Here is a 24,064-nt window from a genome sequence, read left to right on the forward strand (position 1 = left end):
CGAAAATCAAATATTATTTTTTTAAAATTAAATTGGACTTTTTACATCTGACCAAGTCCACCAGATGTGAAATCTTAACTTTTTTTTTTGTTAAAAACCTGCGTTTTTTTTTTTTTATATATTTTAAATCTTTTTTTTTTATTAAAAAAATCTAACCCACAATGCCAACAATATAACATAACTTGCATCAAGAACATAATACTAAAATTCAACATCCATAGCCAAATTCAACATATATATATATATAGTAATAATATCATTAAAGTACAACCACATTGTAATCCAAAATACAAAACATCATAATAATTAATACTAATCCATCCAAAGTACAAATTAAAACATCATCATAACTAGTCAATTGTAACTTCACACAAACCTAACTAGCTCCTAATCTTTCTCGTCGGCATCATCATAATCTACCTCGGGATTATATAGTTCAAGAAAACAAGTTGCCCAGCGGTCTCGCAAATCATACAGCTCATCCTCTGTTAATGCCGTGGGATCATTGAACACCTACAATATGTAAATAACTTAATTCATATGTAAACTACAATATGTTAATTAATGTATGGTAAATGAATCAGCATAGCCATTTAGTGAACCAGCATAGCACAAAAATTGTGAACGCTATAGCACAAAAATTGTGAACCAGCATAGCACAAAAATACACCAGCTGCTGGAGCCAAAAAAGGTGCCCAAATAGAAATGCACAGCAGGAAAAAAACAAGCACAGCAGCAAAAAAACAAGCACAACAATGACCAGCAACCAAAATAGAAATGCACAGCAACCTATATATCATCATTCATTCACTACTAAGTATACAAATGTCTTCCTATCATCATTCATTCACTATACTAAAGTATACAACTGTCATTAACTACTTAGCTAAATGCACTAAACTATGAGTCTCATAGAAAAATACAAATTCATTACATAGAAAAATACTCACAGTCATGATGTCGCCAGCATACATAGCCAAAGGATCATTTTTCTTTTCACCTGCAAATGTCAAAGACAATGAAACAATTACTACTACAGGTAGTAACATGCAATAATGCAAAAGGAAAGATATGCAGATGCTTACAAATTTTATAAGCAACTGAAGGAAGGTGCAGGGGAAATCAAGATATCATATTGATCCAATGTCTCCTTAATGCTATTCCTTATAATGGTTCTCACCTGTAACATACAACACACATAAAACGTCTTCTTGTAGATCCCAAACCTCTAAACAAAAAATGAAATTCAGATTATTGATAAGATAACCTACGAAAAGAAGCAAGAGTCTAACTATCACAACAATATCTATGTAACATTATATTCTAAGAGACACAAAAAGAACAAGAGTGGATGTATATTGTGTAAGGATGAAATCTTGAAACATTATAAATTTCTCTAAGCATTTGTGTATTTATCTGAGTCCTGTGATACTGAATTCATCGTCATTGGTTGAAGACTGAAGACTCGAGAGGTAGATCAGATACACCAAGAAATACATAAAATAAAGTTAGCAGTACCTATTGTAAAGTTAGCAGTACCCATCAAAATTCCCATTTTCACCTGAAATGTATTAAACATAGAAAAGTCGTGCTTCAAGTAAGCATTTAGAATGTCCACCAAAAAGAACTGAAAAAGCTAAGTCGTGCTTCTGTTTTAATTTATTTTCTTTTTCCCCTCTATACAAATTAAATCCAACCAATATATACAAATTTCTTAACACAAATCACAAAACCTATATACCAGTTTTCAGAAAATAGATAGTCATCACTCTCTTATTACTTTGCAGACCACAAAATATACCAATTTTGCAGTCTCCGCAGCAACATCGCGCAACAACATTGACAGTGTGACCGCGACTGTCTTATGAATTGACTAATATTCACTTACTAATCACAATGAGAAATAGTTATACATGTTGCAATGAAAACTAACCTCATCAGTCTCTAGGCCAGTTGGGTGATTGGTTGCTTCAACAAGAAACTTCTCAGCTCCATCTTCAAATCTATATATGGAAAAAAAAAAAATGGTATTGTATTAGTTATAAAAGTCTTTAATTTGGAGAAACTGAAAAGGTATTAACCACATCAAATACAAAGACTAAACTGCTAGCTCGTTCTTCCGATCTATGGAGAAAAAAAAAGAATATTATGTTTCCAATTTAGTCTATCATCACAATTTTTTGCATAAAAAGTATTAAACACAACACATACACAAGTGTATCCAACACTCAATTTGCAATAAACTCCTATCATAATATTAATTTATCAATCTCAAGTGTGAGACAAAAATTAAAAAGGTGCAATCCCTAACGACACACTTGATGTCTTTGTACTAGTTCATGACAACGAGAGCACAAAGGAAAAGGAAAATTAATGTAACTTCAAGCTAGGAAATCCTTAATGTCTTTCTACTAGTTCATGACATCCTTTAATTTATTATAGTTTGAAACAATGAGACAACAAACAAAGGAACTGTCAAGAACATAATACAAAACTGACAAGACAAATATGGAGATAAACCAGAAAGTGCAGTTGGTTTACAAGGGTTATTGCGATATGGAGATAAACCATAATAATATCTCAACCTTTTAGTTAAGAATCCATTTGTACTTCCCATCGATACTTCCATAGCAACACTTTCGCCACACTTACACCAATTAACTTCAGGAACCTTGGCTCCACTCCTAGTTTCAAAAATAAATCACATCAACAGATATGCATATACCCACATGATTAAGACATTATTTATTTGGATATAAACAGCTTCATAAAGCACTCATCATATAAGCTATTTCTATCATAAAAGATAAAATAAACTCAAACCAAAAATAATTATATAACTTCAATACTAGACAAAAAAATCATATAATTATGAAAAAAATCACTATCATATAATTTACCTTCATAATTTCCACTATACCAGACAAAAAATCACTTGAAACTTTAAATGAAATAAAACTAAGAAAACATAAACAGATCTGACAGAGTTCCAAACTAAGAACATAATTTTAAGAATAAAAATTGAGAAATAGAATCAGTACCTGTTTGCGTTTTCAGTCGGAGAGCTTCGATTCGTGACGAGAGAGAGCTTCAATTCGTGTATACTAGTACAGAAAAAGAAATTGATGAATATACAGAAAAGGAAAATATTTAAAAAGGAATAAAAAAGAAAGAAGAGTACCTGAATCGATGAAGGTTTGACAATAGTGAAAGAGAAAGACAAGCTTCGATTCGTGAGAGCAAAGGCTTCGATTCGTTTCAATTTGTTTCAATTCGTGAGAGCGGAGAGAGGCTTCGATTTGGAGTTAGGGTTCAAGTGAGAAGCTTCGATTTGACGAGTGAGAGAGACAGAGGACGACTGCGAGTGATAAGGCGGTGGTGGTGAGTTGTTTTGAGGTTGCTGAGGGTTCAATCGATGGTGGTGGTGGACGACTGCGAGGGTTTGTTCATGGCTGAAGGTTGTTCATCGAGAGAGAGATTGCGTTGATTTGTTTTATTTTTTTGTATCAGATTGCGTTTTTGTTTAGTCTATATCTAAATTCACTTATTGGTTCCAATAATTTTTTTTTTTTTTATTCAACCTGACTTTTTACTTCTGTGGGTAAATATGGCCAGATATATATATATTTTAGATAATTTTCGCCATAATTACAGGATTGCCACCGCGTTCACTTATGTTTCTGGTACATTGACACCAGATGTAAAAAGTCTTGTCTATATATTTTTTACTTCTGTGGGTATTGAAATCAGATGAAAAGACTACTCCATATAGCTTTTCACATCTGACATATGTTCCTCAGATGTAAAATGTTTATGTAATATGTCATTTTTCTACTAGTGTGTGCACAGTAGATTTGAGTCATCCAACATATTTGTTAGATCGTCTACCAATGAAAGGTCAAAATTATCATCCTCATCAATCATCATCATTAAGTGATCTGCATCCATATACATGTTTGATAAAAATTTGATGTTAAATTCAAGTTGATTTACGACAAAAAACTGGATTTATGTTCATTGGGCTGGGTTTAATTGTGTTTCAGGGCCCATAATGGTATTCATTAATTGTTTTGCTCCAAATTTAAATTTGTAAGAAGTGGTGGGAAAATTCAAATATTTGGTAGTGCTCGTTAGCTTAATTTGGTAAAGGAATGTGAAATTGAAGTGAATGTAAGTACAATTTGGTAGTTCAAAATGTTTGGTAGTGCTTGTTGGTTCAAAATGTTGACACAATTTAAAATTTTTGATTTCGTCACACTTTGTTTTGTTGCTTGAAGGTGATTTCATCGCACTTACCTTTTAAGATCTGACACAATTTAAATGTAAAAGTACTCCACATAAATTTCACATGAGTGTGTTCAAAATTAATATTGAGATACATACATCTAGATGTTTCGAAAACTAAATCCCACATGATAATTAAATAAACCTAAAATGTTCCTCTATGCATAATTCAGTCGTAGAGACATTGCAGTTGTAAATATATAAGAAATGAAATTCAAAAATGAGATTCTCTAACATAACACAAGACCCAATTTCTTTTAAACTAAAAATTCACTATTTTATTTCATGGGCCATAAAAAATAACCTTATTCAGACCAAACTGTATTCCCTATTCAGCATGCTTGAGTGAAGGTAATTAGGGTTTGACCAAGCCGCACATAAACCAGCAATATATACAAAAACAATATACACCGTCCGATCACTCTTCTACTAACCGTCCGATCAACCATCTATTTCATTATATAACCAACCACACAATACACATTCTTCATCCACTTCTTTTCCTCTTAGCCCCTTGTCATACCCCAATTTTTGACCTAAAATCCTTCATCAAAGGACACCTCACTTTTTTTTTTTTTTTCATTTTATCCATTAACCATAAATAAAAAATTTATTTCCTTACAAAACACCTAAATTACCCTTTACCCTAATTTCCCCCGATAAATACCCTTCATTCCTAGTTCACAAGGGGAGGCTTTTTTGGAGAAAAAAAAGAGAAAAATTCTTAGATCCAAAAGCTCAAAAAAATCACATATTCATCAAAAATCCAAAATCATCAAAAACTTCAATCCATTCATTCATAAAGCTTCTAAACCATTTCAGAAGCTTGAATCACTCAAAAACCACAACAAAAAACACCCAAAACCGTGACAATCCTAGCTCACGGTGGCAAAGAAAAAGCTTGCAATCCATAGACCGAATCTTAATCCAAAAAACGTAGGTTCCTCTGGAAACTTGTTACCCATCATGTTTAGAAGCTTTCTATCGGTTTAGATTGTTCTGATTTTGCTTATTTTTAAGTTTTGTATTTTTGAGTTTTTTCTTTTTTCGTTTTTCAAGTTTCACACCTCCAATGTGAAATCTAGTCATGGATTCGTGATCAGGAGGAAGAAACAAGCAAGATCATAGCTTGTTTCGTGTGTTTTGGTCCCCTTTTGGGTATTTACCATTATTGTGTTCTTGAAGTTTTTGCTTCGTTTTTCAAATTCCAAGCACCTATTGCAAAATCTAATCTCATATTTGTGATCTATGCGAAAAACCGAGCAAAACCATATATAACTTGTTGATTTTGGAGTCCGGATGCGACTCCGACAGTGTTTCATAGTACGCCGTTTCCATCCACTTCTCTCCTTTGCCCTCTTTTGAAATTAGGGTTCTCTAATTTTCTTTCAATCTTGTTTCTTTGTTCAATTTTTGCAATTCGAATTCGGAATTAGTAGTAGTAGGCTTCACTATCTGGTCGATGTGGATAAATTCAATTCCCATTCAGACTCGTTCCCTTGAAGCAATAGTAATATGTGTTGTTCTTTCAATTCACTTCCAAAATCCTTTTTTTTTGGTTTTGGGAGCTCGCTAGAACAACTAAATTTTAAATTTCTTTTTGAAAAATCAGTTTTTTATTAATGGGTTTTCTGTTTTTGAATCATTTGAGTAAATGGGGTTTTGGTAGTTAACTGTGATGAGTCACATACAGACACAGACCTGTAATGATTTGCGGCTATGATCGCAGATTTATTGAACATCTAAGGGACTGAGTTAACTATTTCTTCTCCCAATTTTAATTTTAATATTTAAGTTGTTTTAATTTTTTGTAATATTATGGTTAATTAGTTAACATGTTTTAGTGGCTTCAAATCATGAATTTAATAATGCTTGCATGTTTTTGTAATATGTTTGCAATGTTTTATTGAAGCCTATAATTGTGTTCCCCTCGCTATCCACTGCAGCAATTCTAATGCTGTAATTGGACGTCGGGGAACAAAATTTTTAATTTATTATAGATCTATTTTAATTTTTATTATTTGAATGTGTATCATTTATAGTATATATGGTAGATAAGGATGAAGCAAAATATATAATCCAACACTTGATCTGATTTAGTGATGCAAGATATATTACTATGTTTCTGAATCTACATTGTGTACTTAGTTTCATGCTCATTAGGATAAATCTTATGTTGTTATGTAATGATGTTTTATGTTGTTGGGTCATGTGATGAGTTTGGAATAAATCTTAGGACACCTTCCTACACAACAAATGTTGTGGATGAGATGAACTTTCCTTTCTGATGATGTGCCTAAATTGTTCTTAATATGAAATATGAAATTATTATCTTAACATGTATTAATTATAAATCTAATTATTGATTTTTTAGTTGTCTTTTTAATGTAATTTGTTTTTATTGATTTTTGGCCTTCATAATCCCAGGTAAGATTGAATATTTTCATTAGTGCTTAACTGATTCATGGGAGGCCAAAATTAAGTGTTGGGAGTTTCGCTGATAAATGCCACCATTTGATTATTACCTTGAGGTGTTTACTAGTAACTATGCCGCACACTCATTTCAATCTTTTTTTTTTATTTTATTTTCGAAACTGTTATGTAGAATTTGGTAAAGTAGTGGATTGGACTGTGTGAATTAGGTTAAATGGATAAAATAGTAGAAGCGAGGCTAGTTTGATTTTTTCTATATAACATTCCAATGAAGTTTGAACTACTAGTTTTTGAAGGCTTTGGTAGCTACAAATTTGAGCAACACGGTTGAATTTTTTGACGGCTTACACAATAACAATGTGATTGAAGGACACATTTGAATTTAGGCGATTTATTTGTTTTATTTGATTATCTTGTTCAATTTAATTTCTATTAATCTCTCTAACATAATTTGTTAAAATAGTTATTTCTCTTTTGGTGTTTTCACTCTTTTGGTATTCTCTTTGGTGGATGATAATCTTTCAATGTATGGTTGTTGATATTCTTCCAATGTAAAAGTTAAATACAACAAATGTGACAGGAAACAACAATTCCTCTAGTTCTGATGTAATATTAAACATACCCAATATAATTAATCTATGATTATTCTTTATTTTAAATTGGCTTAATTAGTCTTTTGGTCTCTTAAAGATATTTTAGGTTTCACAATGGTCCCTTAAAGAAAAAAAAAAGGTCAGGATTGATCCCACACATTCATTTCTCAATTGGTCATTTTCGTCAATTTTTTACGAAAAACGTTAGTTTTAATAGACTGGAATGTGGATGTCATTAAGTGTAAGTGATCCACCAAAAATTTTATTAATTTTTAAAATTTTAACCATTGAAATTTTTTGTTATATTTGGAGTTAAAATTTAACGGAAATGATCAATATGGCAAAAATATATGTCTTTAAGGGACCAATTCAAGCTTTTTTTTTTCTTTAAGGGAATAATTCAGACCTTTTTTTATTTAAGGGACTAGTGTAAAACTTAAAATGTATTTAAGGGACCAATAGACTAATTAATTTGTTAGCTGCTTCAAATTAAGATCATATCAAGAAACACAAATCTAGTTTTCTGACTACTTTTATCATGATAACTAGATGTGTAAATGAAAGGATAATTATAGCTAATAAGAAAATTCATTTAATGAATGCATTATTTTTTGTAAGGGTATAAATTGTAAAGAATCATTAATTGTGTCTTGCTTTCTTAAAAGAACCACAGTTTTGAAACAAAACTAAAAAGCTAAAAAGACAAAAAATTTGGGACGGAGCGAGTAATATCTACAAGTCGAGGATAACTATCAGAAAGTTATTGGGATTTCCTCATTTGGCAATGACAAGTCTTAGTTTGATGTACCTGATCTCCGCAGAAGTTCTCTAGAAACTTTTTTTTTTTTTTTTTTTCACCACCAGTTGAATTTGATTTAGGATCAGTTTTTGCCTCAAGAAACTTTTGTGTCACATAAACTTCTGCAAAAGCCTGCGATATCTGTTAGGAGAAACTCTTTGTATTAGCCTTACAAAGAAATCTGAAACCTGAGGGTCATGTAGAGTAAAATCATGTACAGTTTCCAATTAAAGAAGAGAAAAAACCGGGACAATAAATAATTTCTACTCTCCTACAATAACATACAACAGCTAAAATCTTTTCCTACCGAATGAAGTGCATAAATGCACAGACCAGACCGGACAATGTCATAATACCGTATCAAATTCAATAAAGGAACATGCAAAAAGAAATATTTTGTTGGAAATACCTTAGGAACTGAGAGCATCTGAGCTGTCTTAGCAAATACTCTCTCCGTCCCAAAATATAAGTAAAAAGTGATCAACAAAAATTGATAAATTTGGTTTAAAATTTAGTCTAGATACATTCATTTTTGTTGACTCATTTTTACTTATATTTTGGGACGGAGGGAGTATGTCTCCATAGATAAGATATCTGCAAAAGATTTATAAAAAAAAAATGGTTTAACTACACATTTGCCTGAGCCGCTAGTATATATACCACTTGGGTTGGTGCATTGGTATTGGCTTGGGACCTAGGAGTGTGCTCCTCTTGAGGTCTGAGGTTCGATTCTCTCTGGCGCCAATTTGGGTGGACTAATTTAGCTTCTTAAAAAAAAAGTATATATAAATCAGCTGTGTGAAATGGCTGAGGTGAAATCAGCTGTGTGGGATTATGATAGTTATAAAAGTCCGGGCCCAGACGGGATTAATTTTGGTTTCATTAAAGATTTCTGGGCTGAGTTACGGGGTGACATTATGCGTTTTCTTTCTGATTTTCATCGTAATGGCAAGTTGACAAAATGAATAAATTCTACTTTCATTGCTTTGATTCCTAAAATTGATAGTCCCCAAAGGTTGAACGACTTTCGTCCTATTTCGCTAGTGGGAAGCTTGTATAAAATTTTGGCGAAGGTGTTAGCGAATAGGTTGCATTTAGTGATCGGTAGTGTGATTTCTGAGTCTCAGACGGCGTTTGTGAAAGATAGGCAAATCCTCGATGGCATACTCATTGCAAACGAGGTGGTGGATGAGGCGCGGAAGTCTAAGAAGGAGCTTATGTTGTTTAAGGTAGATTTTGAGAAGGCCTATGATTTAGTGGACTTGGGCTATCTGGATGAGGTTATGGGGAGAATGTCTTTTCCGACCCTGTGGAGGAAGTGGATTCGAGAGTGTGTATGTACGGCTACGACATCAGTGTTAGTTAATGGTAGTCCGACTGATGAATTTCCTCTCCAGCGGGGCCTTAGGCAAGGTGACCCGTTATCCCTTTTCTCTTTTTATTGGCTGCTGAGGGTCTGAATGTGCTTATGGAGGCGATGATAGCGAATAATTTGTTTACAGAGTATAGTATTGGTGAGCAAGGTTCGATGACGGTGTCACACCTTCAGTTTGCAGATGACACTCTTTTGTCAGGGGTTAAAAGTTGGGCTAATGTTCGGGCTTTGCGAGCTGTCCTTGTGCTTTTTGAGACTATGTCGGGCCTGAAAGTCAATTTTAATAAAAGCATGTTGGTTGGAGTTAATATTCCGGATACTTGGTTAGGCGAAGCGGCGTCTGCTCTGTGTTGTAAAGTGGGAAAGATCCCTTTTCTTTATATGAGTCTTCAGATTGGGGGTGATCCGAGACGTTTGAGTTTTTGGGAACCGGTGTTGAGTCGTATAAAGAATAGATTGTCTGGGTGAAAGAGTCGTTTCTTGTCTTTTGGTGGTCGTCTGGTTCTGTTAAAGGCTGTCTTGACTTCTCTACCTGTCTACACTCTTTCCTTCTTCAAAGCTCCCTCAGGTACTATTTCCTCTATTGAATCTCTTTTCATTAAATTTTTTTTTTTTTGGGGGGGGGGGGGGGTTGTGAGGGATCTCGGAAAATTTCTTGGGTTAGTTGGAACTCTATTTGCTTAGGTAAGGAGAGTGGAGGTTTGGGGGTCAGGAGGGTGAGGGAGTTTAACCAGGCTCTTTTAGGTAAATGGTGTTGGAGGATGCTAGTGGACCGAGAGGGGTTGTGGTTTAGAGTGCTGGCTGCTCGTTATGGGATTGAGGGAGGTAGACTTCGAGATGGAGGTAGGAGAGGGTCATCGTGGTGGAGGGAGATTGCGCGTATTAGGGATGGAGGGAGTGAGACAGGGGGCAGTTGGTTTGGGGAGCAGGTTGTGAAGAGGGTGGGGGACGGATCAGATACTTTTTTCTGGACCGATCCCTGGGTGGATGGGTTTCCTTTGTGTCAGCGGTTTGAACGTCTGTTTGAGTTGACAGAGACCAAATCGCGTACGGTGGCAGAGATGTTTGCGTTAGGGTGGGGTGAGGGTGGCGAGGCGTGGGAGTGGCGGAGGCAGTTGAGGGCATGGGAGGAGGAGATGTTGGGGGAGTGTCAGTCTTTACTTCTTAATATTTTCTCGCAGGCTCATTCTATTGATAGGTGGCATTGGCGCCCAGATCCTGCTACAGGTTACTCTGTTATAGGAGCATATAAGCTTCTTACTTCTCATGTATTGGTTACTATGGATGGCGCGAATAATCTCATTTGGCACGTCTTGTGCTGGGGAGGCTGTTGTGGTAATATATCTCATTTTAGCTTGTTCAAAAAAAAAGTGTAGAATTGATTTTTTTTTAAAAAAAGTATATATTTAATTAATAATTTTTTTTTATGAGAATAGTGACCGAGTCACTCGAGGAAGTGTTATATAAACACATCCACACAAGACATATTTCATAGTACGCCGTTTCCATCCACTTCTCTCCTTTGCCCCCTCTTTTGAAATTAGGGTTCTCTAATTTTCTTTCAATCTTGTTTCTTTGTTCAATTTTTGCAATTCGAATTCGAATTGTAGTAGTAGGCTTCACTATCTGGTCGATGTGGATCAATTCAATTCCCATTCAGACTCGTTCCCTTGAAGCAATAGTAATATGTGTCGTTGTTTCAATTCACTTCCAAAATCCCTTTTTTTGGTTTTGGGAGCACGCTAGAACAACTAAATTTTAAATTTCTTTTTGAAAAATCGTTTTTTTTATTAACGGGTTTTCGTTTTTGATTGATTTGAGTAATTGGGGTTTTTCTAGTTAACTATGATGAGTCACATACAGACACAGACCTATAATGATTTGCGGCTATGATCGCAGATTTATTGAACATCTAAGGGACTGAGTTAACTACTACTCAATTTTAAACAAATATATTTTTATGTTTCTGAATCTGAATCTACATTTTATGCACTTTTGTTCTGTATTGGAAATTTCTTTCCTCATTCAATTCAATTTACATAACAAATGTTGTTTTATGTTGTTGGGTCATGTGATGAGTTTGGAATAAATCTTAGGACACCTTCCTACACAACTTATGTTGTGGATGAGATGAATTTTCCTTTCTGATGATGTTTGGAATACAGATGTTTCTCTGATTTTGCTATTATCTATTTTCTTGCAATGTTTTTGTTCTGGTTTTCTTTTCATTTTCTTTAACAGTTACAATGTTATTTGTTTCTGATTTATACTGTATTTTGTATGAGTTTGTTTGTTTTCACTTTTCACTATCAGTAGGTCTCATAATTGGATCAAAATGTTACATTACTTCTATTGGTGTTTTATGTTGGCCTCATTTTGCTAAAACAAATATTCAAGTTAGATGTTGAACTGAATGTTTCACCATCAGATATAAGCAAGATGTTGGATAGAATGCTTCAACATTGGATACAACATTCAGTGCTTCAACATTGGATACCACATCCAGTGCGCTCTGTTTTCGCGAATGATATATTTTTGCGTGAGATCTTTGAAAGATTTGATTGAAGAATTAATCCATGCCTTTTAATTTGTGTGCCAACACACAGGTGGTTCCAGAATCTTCAGAAGGCGGTTTGTGTCATAAAATATTAAGAAATAAAAGATTTGATTTTAAAATATATTTTGTGAAGATTGTTGCAAAAAATATAAAAGATTTATTTCAAATAAATCTTTATGGTTCAAGGAGATTATTATTGAAAATATATTCAAGGAGATTGTTACTGAAAATATATTTATGGACAATAAATATATTTATGGAAGGAATAAATATTTGGTGAAAATATATTTGTGGAAAATATATTTATCTTCTAGAAGACTTCTTGGATCTGAATTATTGTGCAGCTTGTTTACTCATCAAAGCCCATGTTGCTTATCCTATTAAAGAAAGGAGCTAACCCTAATTTACTCACCGAAGCCATTGTTCATCAAGATGTAGTCTTTAGGGTTTCGTGTCATGTAGCCACTCTCTAGGAGAGTTGGTGTAAGTGAACCACTCGGGTTGTGAGATGGTCACTATGTCTTCACTCAGAAACCTTTAGGTAATGAGTAGAGTATTGTAATATCTCCGGAGCTTCTAAGCAAGGAGATAGTGTGTGAACCATTCCTAAGCTTTGAAGTACGGAATTGGTGAATGTTTAAGAAGTGTGTCTTCATCTGCAAGTTGTTATGTGTACGATCACAGTGGCTGTGATTAAGAGGAGTTGAGCGGAGGTTCTCATACCTAGGTGTGACTTAGGTAGAATATAGCACGGGTGGTGATTAGGTGATAAGTTGTAAACGGGCGAGTTTAGCTTTGAACTAATACTATCATAGTGGATTCACTCCTGGATTGGTATCCCCCCAGATTAGGTGACGTTGCACCGAACTGGGTTAACAAATAACTTGTGTTTTACGTTCTGCACTTTATTATTAACTTGTCTGTACTGGTACGAGATGCTTAAGCATCGCGTTCAACATCAGTATACTATCGCTCCTGACAAATGTTGGAGCATCGTGTAGAACATCTACTGTTTACGTTTTTCAGTATCTGTTGTTAATGTTATATGCCTTGCCATATTATTCATGACAGACCAGATGTTTCGCCATCCTGTACAACATCTGGTTCTGCTATACCAGAATTTCAACTTCCTTTTAATCAATGGTGAGATTTATTGATCCGATAGTAAATACAAGCTTATAAGTGATGAAATATTTATTTGACTTGTGTAACATAGACTTGATCTCATAACGAATATTAGTTTGTGTTCTAATGTCCACCTAACATTATATAGCATAAAAAAGTTGTAGAATAACTTTAAAATTTGTCATATCTTACTGTGTATAGTATTTACCTGATATGAATCAAAATAACTTAATGGAGTGAGATGGTTAGTTCAACTGATTGTAGTTGAGCTAAAGGCGAAGAAGTTGAAGGTCCAAGATTAAGTCCTAGCAAGGAGAAAAATTAACATATCAATGTAATATACTAACAATTTGCCATTAAAAAATAAAATAAAAATCAACATAACTTATAGCTCTTTTGTTAAGCGATTTAAAGTAGTGTTTTTGTTCTATTATTTTTTAAAAAAATTGTATATATTATGGATTTTTTTAGAGTTGTCTAGTAGTATTCATATTCAATAACTTTTTGTTATTGTATGCCAAAGAAGAAAAATAACAACAAATTGCTAAAACTCTACATTTAATGTTATCCAGTATCCACTACTTCCGAAGCATTTAGAATTTTTCCATCAAAGAGGATGTTGTTTCGCTCTAACCAAACGCACTAAACCACCGCAAGCCAAATTATGTGAGAAACCTTCCTTCCCTTGTTTCCTCCACAAATAGTATTGAATTGCAAGAAGTTCTCTATCAGTTCTTCACCACAAAATGAAACCCTCCAACTCATACATAAGAAATTCTTGTCCCAAATCTTCTTTGTTTTAGAACAGTTTGCAAACAAGTGGCTTGATGAATCAAGTTCCTTGAAGCAAACAGAAAGTTTTACATTTAGGTACCATTTAACCCAACTTTTTTTAGGTGTAGATAGCAAAAACTAGAATAAAAACAATTCACATCGTAGGATGCAAACTGAGTCGCTCATTCGCTACCTGTGAGAGCAGAGTGAAGAGGACAAAATAAAAATTGATTATTTATAACGTTCTCATCCTAGGTAGCGACTTAGTTCGCATCCTAGGGGCTTGGATCATCTCCTTCAATTACTTTTCTCTCACTTTCTCATTCACTCATTTGCCTCTATCTCTCTTGCATTTTCTCAGTCTTCTTCTTTTTATTAGTTTTTTTTTATTGATTTTCTCTCCTATTACATCTATATTTTTGAAGGAGGGAGAAGGATGGAAGGAGATGATCGGTGTTGGGTGTTAGAGATATAAGACAAATAAATATGCATCCATAGATGAAATGTATGATTGGATTTGGATCGATTTAGATGAATGAATATAGATTAGTAGATAAAATCTGTCACTGCTATTTATCGTTTAAAAATTCTCTTATCAATAATAAATTATTTCAAATAGTAAAAGTATTCAACTCTTTAAGCGGATAGTCAGACGTTTAATACCTAATTCTAAAAACACATGTCATTCTTTTCTTTGTTTTACTAATGCATCAACATGAAGTAAAACACTATATATATATATATATATATATATATATATATATATATATATATATATATATATATATATATATATATATATAAATTTAGATTATCTTGACATCAAGGTAGAGACAGACATCCCAACTTAGTTGGCATCTCTATCCTTCCATGTCCTCTACCTATAGCTCATATTATTAATAAAAAAGAAAATAAGATATATACAATAACTAGCGAGCGGACATATACCTAACCCAGGGAGTCCACACAAAAGCGCGTAGAACAAGAAAATAAATCAACTTCTAGTTAATCCTAAAAGATAAAATAGAAATCCTAGATAATTGAGGCGAATTGACGACTGTCAGCACGGAAACGGTCCAACGTACCCACACTACTCCCTGCGTCAAGCAGCAAGCGTTGATACTTTTTCAAGCAATACAGTCCGAAATCAATGAATGATACGGATATTGAAATATCATCCACTGACAAAACAAATCTTGTTGGACAACCAAAGCAACCAGAACCGTTCGAAAGTCAGATCGAGGGATATTGGTCAATCAATGGAATTGAGCACCACAAACACGATAATCGCCAAAATAACCATCGAACCCCTTAGTGTGATGAACGACACTACCGCCAACACGGTGTATCACACACCAAACCCTTTTGAACATTATCAAGCTGAGACAGAACTTGATGAATTCGGAACGTGACTACCCTATTTATGCCAAATAAAACAATATCCATATTATATATAGTAAATAAATTGAGTGTGGGATCTAAGTGCATGAATAAGACACCATAGGAAAGATTTCAAGAATAACTTATTTATAAATTAATTCCTATATTGTGGCTCTGAAATAAATTCTTTATTATATGCTAATTTATCAACCTTAATTTACAAAACTAATTTTCTTATACTGACATTCGAACCATATTAGACGATCCAGGAGGCTGAACACTGATGGTGAAAACTCAAAAAAAAAATATTAATTAAGTTCTAAAATTAAATATAAATTATTGTTGAATATTGCCTTGAAATAATGTAAAAATCAGAAAATCATGTTTTGGTAGATTTTGCCTGCTCACGCCCAGGCATGGGAGCAGGCGCCCAGACGTGAAAAAACTGGGCTGAACACTGCCTGCTCACGCCCAGGCGTGGGAGGCTGCGCCCAGGCGTAGTGCCTGCGGGCCTATATATATGTTATGCGTTTTCTGACTTTTTTAAGGTGATTTTAGGGTTTCTAAAGCCAACAAAAGACTAGGGTTTATTAGAGAACTTCTCTTGGGCATACTCTAGGGTTGGGGATTGATTCATCACCTTGTAAACACTTATTGATTGAATCTCTTGGTCACGGGGAGAGATTCGGGAAAAGGGTAGAATTTAGGATCAAGGCTAAATTCTTGCAACTCTTGTATTGAATCTTTGTAATCAAGTTTTTCATTGATAGTGGAACGGAGAGTCTCTCTCCCCCAGACTAGGTTGTTATAACCGAACTGGGTAAACAATATCTCGTGTTCTTTACGTTTTCGCGGTTTATCTTTTGTTATTGTTATTATTGTCATTCTCGCTTGTTGATTGCTTTAATCCATTTGCTCCACACACATCAAGGTATTGGTGTGATTCAATCCGAATTCACAATAATTGGCGCCCACCGTGGGGCAAGGATCAAAGGATTAAGGTATCATGGGTTCTAAGTGGGAAATTGAGAAGTTCACCGGGAGTAACGACTTCGGGTTGTGGAAGGTGAAGGTTAGGGCAATTTTATTAACTCAACAAAAGTGCGATGAAGCTTATGAGGAAGGCTATGAGAGTGCGGGAGCACTCATAGTCACAAGTTGGGAACCATAGATGATTGTTCAGCCTGGAGAGGCGGTGGTAATAATACTCAACATCAGCCTGGAGAGGCGGGTGGTAATAATACTCAACATCAGTCTGGAGAGGCGGTGATAATAATACTCAACATCAGCCTGGAGAGGCGGTGGTAATAATACTCAACATCAGCCTGGAGAGGCGGTGGAATAATACTCGGGATTACGTTTGAAACAACAACTTTATTATTGTGAGAATGCGGATGTGCTAGTGTGGTGAAGTTGGGAATCAATGGAGTTGAAGTCATGGACTTTGGATGCTCCGATCACATGTGTTTTGAGGAAGGAGTACTTTGAAGCCCTAGAGCTAGTTGAAGGTGGAGTTTGTTCATCTTGGAGACGGGAAAGCTTATAAGGTTCAAGGTATGGTTGAATTTCTTTCACACAATGCGAGGTATTGTTCTTGAACTTTGTTACTAGTTGTGATTCTCATGGTGTGGATAAGTTGTGAAACTTCGGTTGGTTGTTAGTGACATTGGTTGGTTTTAGTTGTACTAGTGAAATGAAGTTTACTAGGTGGTGGAACTAAACCGGGAAGTGTTGGAGACTAACAATGACTTGATGTGTGTTTCGGAGTAGTTGAAAAGTGTTACGTTACAAGGTGGAGGACATAGTGGATATATCGGTTTGAGGTGGAGGTACACCAAAGTGGTATGGCTATGGAGACCTTGTGTGGAAGCAACGGTGATCAAGCTTGGTAACTTGTTAGACTGCGGGAGGTAGTTGGACACAAGGAGAGTTTGAGGTTGCAGCTTGTGAAACCACCTAAAAATTCCAAGGTTGGTTGGAGGCAAGCATATCTTCAAGAGTACGGAAAGCTACAATCCGGGGTTTGAAGATGGTACGGTGTAGCTTGTGGGTTGTCCTAAAAATCCAAGGGCAATTGGAGGCAAGCATTTTTTCGGGAGTACGGAGAGGTAGACTCCGGGGGCCGAATAGGGTGGTGTAAACTTGGAGAGAGCAGCACGGTGGTTGATGAGAAGTCGGCATCACCATTGATTTAAAGGCAAGGTGGAGAATTGTTGAATATTGCCTTGAAATAATGTAAAAATCAGAAAATCATGTTTTGGTAGATTCTGCCTGCTCACGCCCAGGCGTGGGAGCTGGCGCCCAGACGTGAAAAAATTGGGCTGAACACTGCCTGCTCACGCCCAGGCGTGGGAGGCTGCGCCCAGGCGTAGTGCCTGCGGGCCTATATATATGTTATGCGTTTTCTGACTTTTTTAAGGTGATTTTAGGGTTTCTAAAGCCAACAAAAGACTAGGGTTTATTAGAGAACTTCTCTTGGGCATACTCTAGGGTTGGGGATTGATTCATCACCTTGTAAACACTTATTGATTGAATCTCTTGGTCACGGGGAGAGATTCGGGAAAATGGTAGAATTTAGGATCAAGGCTAAATTCTTGCAACTCTTGTATTGAATCTTTGTAATCAAGTTTTTCATTGATAGTGGAATGGAGAGTCTCTCTCCCCCAGACTAGGTTGTTAGTTACTCACTTGATTGATGTTTGTATTGGATTAACAGTTGTTTCCTGGACGAGGAGGGTATCCCACCCTGGTATATATTTCCATAAAATTAAACATCAATTTTCTTCAACAACTGATGGATCTTTCCTGCTCAATTAATCTGATTATTTGCTGCACAATTTTTGTTCAGGCCTCACTTCAACCTGGCGGAACTATTGTTTTTGAGCATCGGAATCTTCAAGGACTGAATACAGCTGTTAGTGGTTCTATAACTTGACAATTGATGTGTATTTATCCTTTCTTTGCCAGCATGAACATTATGTTTAGTTTTAATTAAATTAATACTAATAACAATAACGATTATTATGATTTTGCAGTGAAAAAAGATGGTGCAGCTGACTTTATGATAATTGAATGAGTGAAAGCTTGTAGGTTTCAAGAGGTGAATATTTTGCTATTCTATTTCTGTTGATTTAGATTTAACAAGAAAGTAGATTATTTTGGACCTAATTTTTTATTTTTGGTGATTAAGGTTACTATGTTTTTGAGTTTGGTAAAATAGTTTCAGCTTTTAAATATCTCTTTTTTATGTTTGTAGAATGAAAAATGATTTATTTTCTAACATTTGATGAGATTGTGTTTTTTTTTGCAGATAAAGGGTGGATTTTGATCTAGCTTGAAGGTTTTGATCATCTCTTATAAGAGATAGTTCTCTTCTTGCATCTCTTACATTATGATGATATATCAATGTATTCATATTTATGTATGCATGCCTTGGGATATGCTGTATCTTAATGGCTAGTGTTTTGATCATGATGTATGTGTATACATCTACATATCCATGGCCAATCAACAAATTAAAATTGATGAATGTATGCGCAAATCCTTCCTCTCTTGACATCAATTCTGTTATCTGCATCCTCTCCTCATTTAATACTTCAATAATATAAGAATGGTTAACTCCACCATCAGACAACCCAAATCCCTTAATTTTCTTGCATCCAAAACCATCCATTCCCATCTATCATCTTCAACCAATCACTCCTTCATTATTTTTGCAAGGAGATTGATCAGGCTCAAGGTTCATGTGTGCACAATGTTCTTGACAAGATTCACACTTATCGGATGGAATATGATCTTACAATGTAAGTATAATCTCTATATACATTTTTCTCTATATATAAAAGATTGATTTCTTTGTAGTTTTGCATATCCTCATCCATTTTCTGTCATATGCTACCACAATGGTCTCAAGGAAGATTGACATGTTTTGTATGATTACTATCTCTATCATTTTGTTTTTCATGTGTTATTTTTGGACAATAATAAATCTTTGTTAAGATTTAAGACAATAATAAATCTTATTTTATTATTTTTGGACTTAATTTGTCAACAAAATTAATTGGGATTGTATACGATTTCCATATGTTTGAATGTTTTCCTCCTCTGTCAATTTTAGTGACATTTCTTTTGAAGAGCTGTTTTCTACCTTACCCCTTCAATTGTTTGTAGCTTTTAAATATGGTTAGTATATCCTGCTTCTGCATAATTGCTAAAGTTGAATCTTTTATCCAAACTTTGTATCATTATTTTTACTTGCTTTAAAATGGTATGAGATTTCTGTTAGCTTTTCCAACCTATGTTTCCTTGACCCCTTTGTTTTTCTAATGATATGATCAACTGGAGTTACTTCTTATTCATGAACTTTTTATCTATGTGGACAATTTTATGCTGGATAATTGGAGTGTGGCATGGACAAGGAAGGTGGAGATAAAGAATGCTCGCTAGATTGATGAAATATTTGATGCAATAAGTTATAGAAAAGGTGCATCTGTTATCAGGATGCTGCAAAGCTATCTTGGTGCTCAATGCTTTCAGGTTGGTACTGACCTCTTACCACTTTCAGAAAAAAAATTGTATTTTCAATGCTAAATTTTATGGAATGAGAACCCACAATGAACTGCTCATATGGGGATAATAAGTTGTATCACTATTAACTGCATAAGTAAACTATAGTTTCCAGTTTTTAGAGACTTCTCTCAACTTTGATTTTACACTTTTGAATGGAGTGGGTTGACTAGGTTGCACAGTGAGTTGGCAAGACACATTTTATATCTTCAATGGCTCATAGGCTGATGTTCTTTATAATAGGATGTAAAAGGTTTTAAGATGTACATTTTAGAATATGGTCAAAATCAAGGAAAGCCTTGAAAAGTAGGGATGTGAAACGAACAAAAAGACTAAAGCTTCCCAGCAAATGAAATTTAGTAGTTTTTTTAGGTGAAGATGGGTCTTAATGAGTTGTAATTTGTAAGGACTGTGTTGCAGCAACTCTTAGATGTGTGATGGACATTTGGTGTGCATAGAAGTTGGATAAGTTTATGAGAAACAGTTTAAGTCTCTCATCTTGGGTTGAGGATATTTGAAAGCATGAGGTTATGGCATTGGTTGTCCATGAATCCCTCAAAGGTTTCAATTGATTATGGATATATCTCTTTGCCATGGGTATGAAGATGTTAATCAATTTGTTGTACCTTTAGGCTCTTCCCATTTTGAAGATTGAAAAAGACCTAAATAGGTTAGCTGGCAGCTCCAAAGTTCACTCTGAAGTGGAATTTTTAAAAGACTACAATCAAAAGTGCTGGAAAAGATAACAGGTACCAAAAGTTAGGTGAAGGAACAACAAATTTATCCACTATGCTGTGCAGGAGTGTTCTGAATAGAACACTTTTTGCAGAATAGAGACATAAAAGCAATAAAAGATAAACAAAAGGATAGCTTGTAAATTGTTTGTTGCCTGAACCATATTTACTCTAAATCAGCAGCAAATGACAGACCGACTGTTACACATATATAATAAGTAATAGGAGAAAGTAGAAAAGAGTTAAATGACTCAAAAACCTTTAACACTCAACTTCAGTAAAAAAGTCAGTTAAATCTAACTTAGGTTACTTAGTGTATGTTTGGTTTCAATTCTGGAGCATCCAGAATTGATTCTGGACGTGTAGAATTGATTCTGACTTGTTTGGTTTCTCAAAAGTAGAATTGATTCTGCCTCCAGAATTGATTCTACTTGAAGCTAGAAATCGTAGCTTCTGATTCTAGAATTAATTTTTACACTCAAATTTTTTGTTCAACTCACTTTTTCATGAATATATCCAAACATAAACCACTTCAGCTTAAAATCAGTTTTCCTTCATTATAAATGTTGCTAGCCTTAAAATGATTTTGTTGAGCACAAAACATTATTCTTACTCATGATTAAAGATTTGAAAGGCAAGCGAGCGAGAGATAGAGAGAGAAATGGCTCTGTCTCTTAGGTATCGCCGTGTAAAAGAAATCTCGTGGTGGTTTCTACAACTACTTCTCTACTACTCAATTCTCTTCTCAATTACTTCATGTTTTCACAATTTTCATAATGTTTAATTTAATTTCTTCAACTAATTTTAATTTAATTTTAATATTTTTTTAGGTGACTGTTATCGGCAATATGGTAAAGGTTTAGGCTCAGTGCCATTTTCTCCTAAATCAATTGCTAAACGAGGTTTAGTGAGAGGTATTCATCAACATAGGTAATTGCTTTTTGAAATTTCAATTTTTTTCCCTTAATTCGGTGTGGTGGTGTTTGTTTAGTTCTTTTCAAGTTTATTAGCTTCACTGCATTGCAAAACAAATTTCATTATTTTGAGGATTATCATTTTTTAATTTTAAATTTGGCTTAAATAATTTTGAGTTTAATTTTGATACACTGTCAACAAATCACAACTATCACAACTAATTATATATGTGAATTTAGAAGTGTTTATGAACTTATGATTATACAACGATTATCGATATATTGGCATTGTAGAAAAACATTTATACTGATAGTATATATGAATTAAGTTTGGTTTTTGTGTTGATTTGATTACACTACTCACTGTTCAAAGAGATTAGTAATCATGTTATTGCTTGTGAACAAGCATGTTATTGATTACACTACTCACTCTTACCATCTCACTCACTATTTGGAGCAAGTTTGTTCACAACATAGTACCATTATTTGAGAAACTTTGGTTTTCACATATGAATTATGTTGCTGCATATTATATCCTCTTCATTATTTTGATTATTTTCATTTACATTTGTTGTATTTTTCAGTGTATGTGCAGTGAGTGTGCAAAAGCTTTGCTGTTACAATCAGATAAATACCCTATATGCCGCCAAGCTATCGAGGAGCTTATAGAGATCAAGATAAACAATGGCGACGACCAATGACATCTTTTGCCCTGAAGCCAAGCTGAATTAAGTGCATAGTTTTGTTTTTTATGTTATATTCACTTTATGTAAATTGCAGTCAATAATCTGTTTATAGCTTATATGTATTGTTATTATAATCAATAGACAAATAGATTCTATGTCGTTATCCTGTTGCTGAATGTTACTCCTGCTCATTTAAATTGTATAGGTGATTGTTTTGTTTTGGTCTGTGTGTGATATTTAAGAGAGGATCATTATTCATTTGTATTGTGTAGATCTGATTTGATCACTGGATGACTTCTTTGTAATGTATCTTGAAGGTGAAGGTTCCTTTACTGTATTATGTTTGAAAGTTATCATAGGGATCTTTAAGTTTCGCATTATGGTGAAGTTAATTTAAGAAAGAATATGGAATCATTTGCTATTTTGTAGATAAAACAAGCACTTTTTTTTTCGACAAAAGATAAAACCAACATTTAAATCTCGGAAAAATTATCAATTTCTACCTAGCACTTAAATATTGGGCTTTAATAACAAGTTCTTAATTTTTAAGATAATCGTTAAAACTACGGGTTTAATAGGAGATGCTTGAAGTATAAGTATAAATGGAGTGAGGAGGTTAAAAATCCTATCTCTAGAGTGGCCTTGATTGTGGCGTTGGTTCATCTACTTGCCTCTACCTCGATCAAAATCATATATATGTCCCATATTATTTTTCTAAACTTTATCTTAACTAGCATATTTTGCATACTTTAACTTAATATTCATATGCTTATGACTAACTCCCTTGGCTCATATCAACCATGATTGGCATATAGATGCCTATGCTTGCCCCCTTTCATTGTTTACAATCATGATTGATATATATTGGGCGTTTCGCAAAACCCGTGCAACGCACGGGCAGCCGTCTAGTTGTTTGTATTGTATACTAAGATTAGATTAGATATTTATATTTAGGGTTTAGTAAATGGGCTTGGGTCAAGTATGTTCTTTTTTCCCTAACTAGACGGCCGCCCGTGCGTTGCACGGGTTCGGCGGAGCATGATTTATATACCAATCATGGTTGTTATGAGTCAAGAAAGCTAGTCATAAGCATATGGAAATTTCTTAGGGGGAGTATCATTTATATATCAATCATGGATGCTATGAGCCGAGGAAGCTAGTCATAAGCATATGGAAATCAATTAGGGGGAGCATCATTTATATATCAATCATGGATGTTATGAGCCAAGGAAGCTAGTCATAAGCATATGGAAATCAATTAGGGGGAGCATCATTTACATATCAATCATCGATACTATGAGCAAAGGAACGTAGTCATAAGCATATGGAAATTAAGCAATTTAATTACAATATCATTACCAAAACCGCATAGTGGAAAGAAAACATAAGTGATCTCACCTTGCCATTGAAATTAAAACAAATTAAAACTGGATCACCAGAATTAGAACCAACCCGGATATTCTTTTTGTTGTTGACTATTTTGTCTTTCATGAGTTTATCAAATTTGGCCTGCCGAACAACAAAAGATGACTCCCAAACAACAGCTTCCGCAGAACAATGGTTCTTCCACTTAATGTACGTCAGATGTATCGGACAACCATCTTTCAACTTGACATACACATAATGACCGGGAATAGTTCCAAGACAAATAATCAGTGAAGAAAGGTCGAATGATGGGATGCCACGCAATGGGAAAGACCAGACATATATATTAGAAAGATACAAAACCTCTATATTACAATGAAAAAAAATTACAAATATATATTGATAATCGGAGAACAATAAAAAAAAAATTGTGAATCTCCATCAATACCCAAATGTTTATAAAACGTGCAATAAAGTAA

General features: G+C 34.4%; 1 protein-coding gene, 4 long non-coding RNA genes and 5 other non-coding genes across 15 annotated transcripts; 9 read left to right on the top strand and 1 right to left on the bottom strand.

The window, feature by feature from the left end:
- Nucleotides 1-218: 218 nt before the first annotated feature.
- On the bottom strand, nucleotides 219-3,511 carry LOC123921205. 2 transcript variants are annotated; one of them, XR_006813988.1, is made up of 8 exons: nucleotides 3,182-3,511; nucleotides 3,042-3,104; nucleotides 2,586-2,684; nucleotides 1,934-2,003; nucleotides 1,519-1,561; nucleotides 1,086-1,180; nucleotides 951-1,000; nucleotides 219-513 (listed from the first exon to the last, which is right to left on the bottom strand). It is a non-coding gene; the product is annotated as an uncharacterized LOC123921205 (long non-coding RNA). The 2 variants fall into 2 exon arrangements; XR_006813989.1 differs by lacking the exon at nucleotides 1,519-1,561.
- A 1,480-nt stretch (nucleotides 3,512-4,991) lies between these two features.
- LOC123921206 lies at nucleotides 4,992-7,376 on the top strand. The gene is made up of 2 exons (XR_006813990.1): nucleotides 4,992-5,220; nucleotides 6,712-7,376. It is a non-coding gene; the product is annotated as an uncharacterized LOC123921206 (long non-coding RNA).
- Nucleotides 5,953-6,044, top strand: LOC123882650. The gene has a single exon (XR_006799961.1). It is a non-coding gene; the product is annotated as a small nucleolar RNA SNORD25 (small nucleolar RNA).
- LOC123882607 lies at nucleotides 6,128-6,270 on the top strand. Its single transcript, XR_006799923.1, has one exon. It is a non-coding gene; the product is annotated as a small nucleolar RNA snoR136 (small nucleolar RNA).
- On the top strand, nucleotides 6,336-6,419 carry LOC123882575. The gene has a single exon (XR_006799899.1). It is a non-coding gene; the product is annotated as a small nucleolar RNA snoR31 (small nucleolar RNA).
- On the top strand, nucleotides 6,705-6,844 carry LOC123882567. Its single transcript, XR_006799891.1, has one exon. It is a non-coding gene; the product is annotated as a small nucleolar RNA snoR83 (small nucleolar RNA).
- A 1,536-nt stretch (nucleotides 7,377-8,912) lies between the features above and the next one.
- Nucleotides 8,913-11,377, top strand: LOC123922452. The gene is made up of 5 exons (XM_045975166.1): nucleotides 8,913-9,057; nucleotides 9,154-9,522; nucleotides 9,612-9,836; nucleotides 10,169-10,752; nucleotides 11,324-11,377. The coding sequence occupies exons 1-5, from the start codon at nucleotides 8,913-8,915 to the stop codon at nucleotides 11,375-11,377; spliced, it is 1,377 nt and encodes a 458-aa protein (XP_045831122.1).
- On the top strand, nucleotides 11,323-11,414 carry LOC123882656. Its single transcript, XR_006799966.1, has one exon. It is a non-coding gene; the product is annotated as a small nucleolar RNA SNORD25 (small nucleolar RNA).
- Nucleotides 11,415-18,026: 6,612 nt separating this feature from the next.
- Nucleotides 18,027-18,688, top strand: LOC123921208. Its single transcript, XR_006813996.1, has 4 exons — nucleotides 18,027-18,069; nucleotides 18,169-18,234; nucleotides 18,356-18,420; nucleotides 18,631-18,688. It is a non-coding gene; the product is annotated as an uncharacterized LOC123921208 (long non-coding RNA).
- A 380-nt stretch (nucleotides 18,689-19,068) lies between these two features.
- LOC123921207 lies at nucleotides 19,069-22,553 on the top strand. Of its 5 annotated transcripts, XR_006813995.1 has the most exons (4): nucleotides 19,069-19,123; nucleotides 19,724-19,856; nucleotides 21,451-21,550; nucleotides 22,119-22,553. It is a non-coding gene; the product is annotated as an uncharacterized LOC123921207 (long non-coding RNA). The 5 variants fall into 5 exon arrangements; XR_006813992.1 differs by lacking the exon at nucleotides 19,069-19,123 and having other exon boundaries at nucleotides 19,153-19,856; XR_006813993.1 differs by lacking the exons at nucleotides 19,069-19,123; nucleotides 19,724-19,856 and adding an exon at nucleotides 21,179-21,322.
- Nucleotides 22,554-24,064: the final 1,511 nt, after the last annotated feature.

Source organism: Trifolium pratense, linkage group LG4 (genome assembly GCF_020283565.1).
Source record: "Trifolium pratense cultivar HEN17-A07 linkage group LG4, ARS_RC_1.1, whole genome shotgun sequence".
In the NCBI taxonomy this organism is placed as follows: domain Eukaryota; kingdom Viridiplantae; phylum Streptophyta; class Magnoliopsida; order Fabales; family Fabaceae; genus Trifolium; species Trifolium pratense.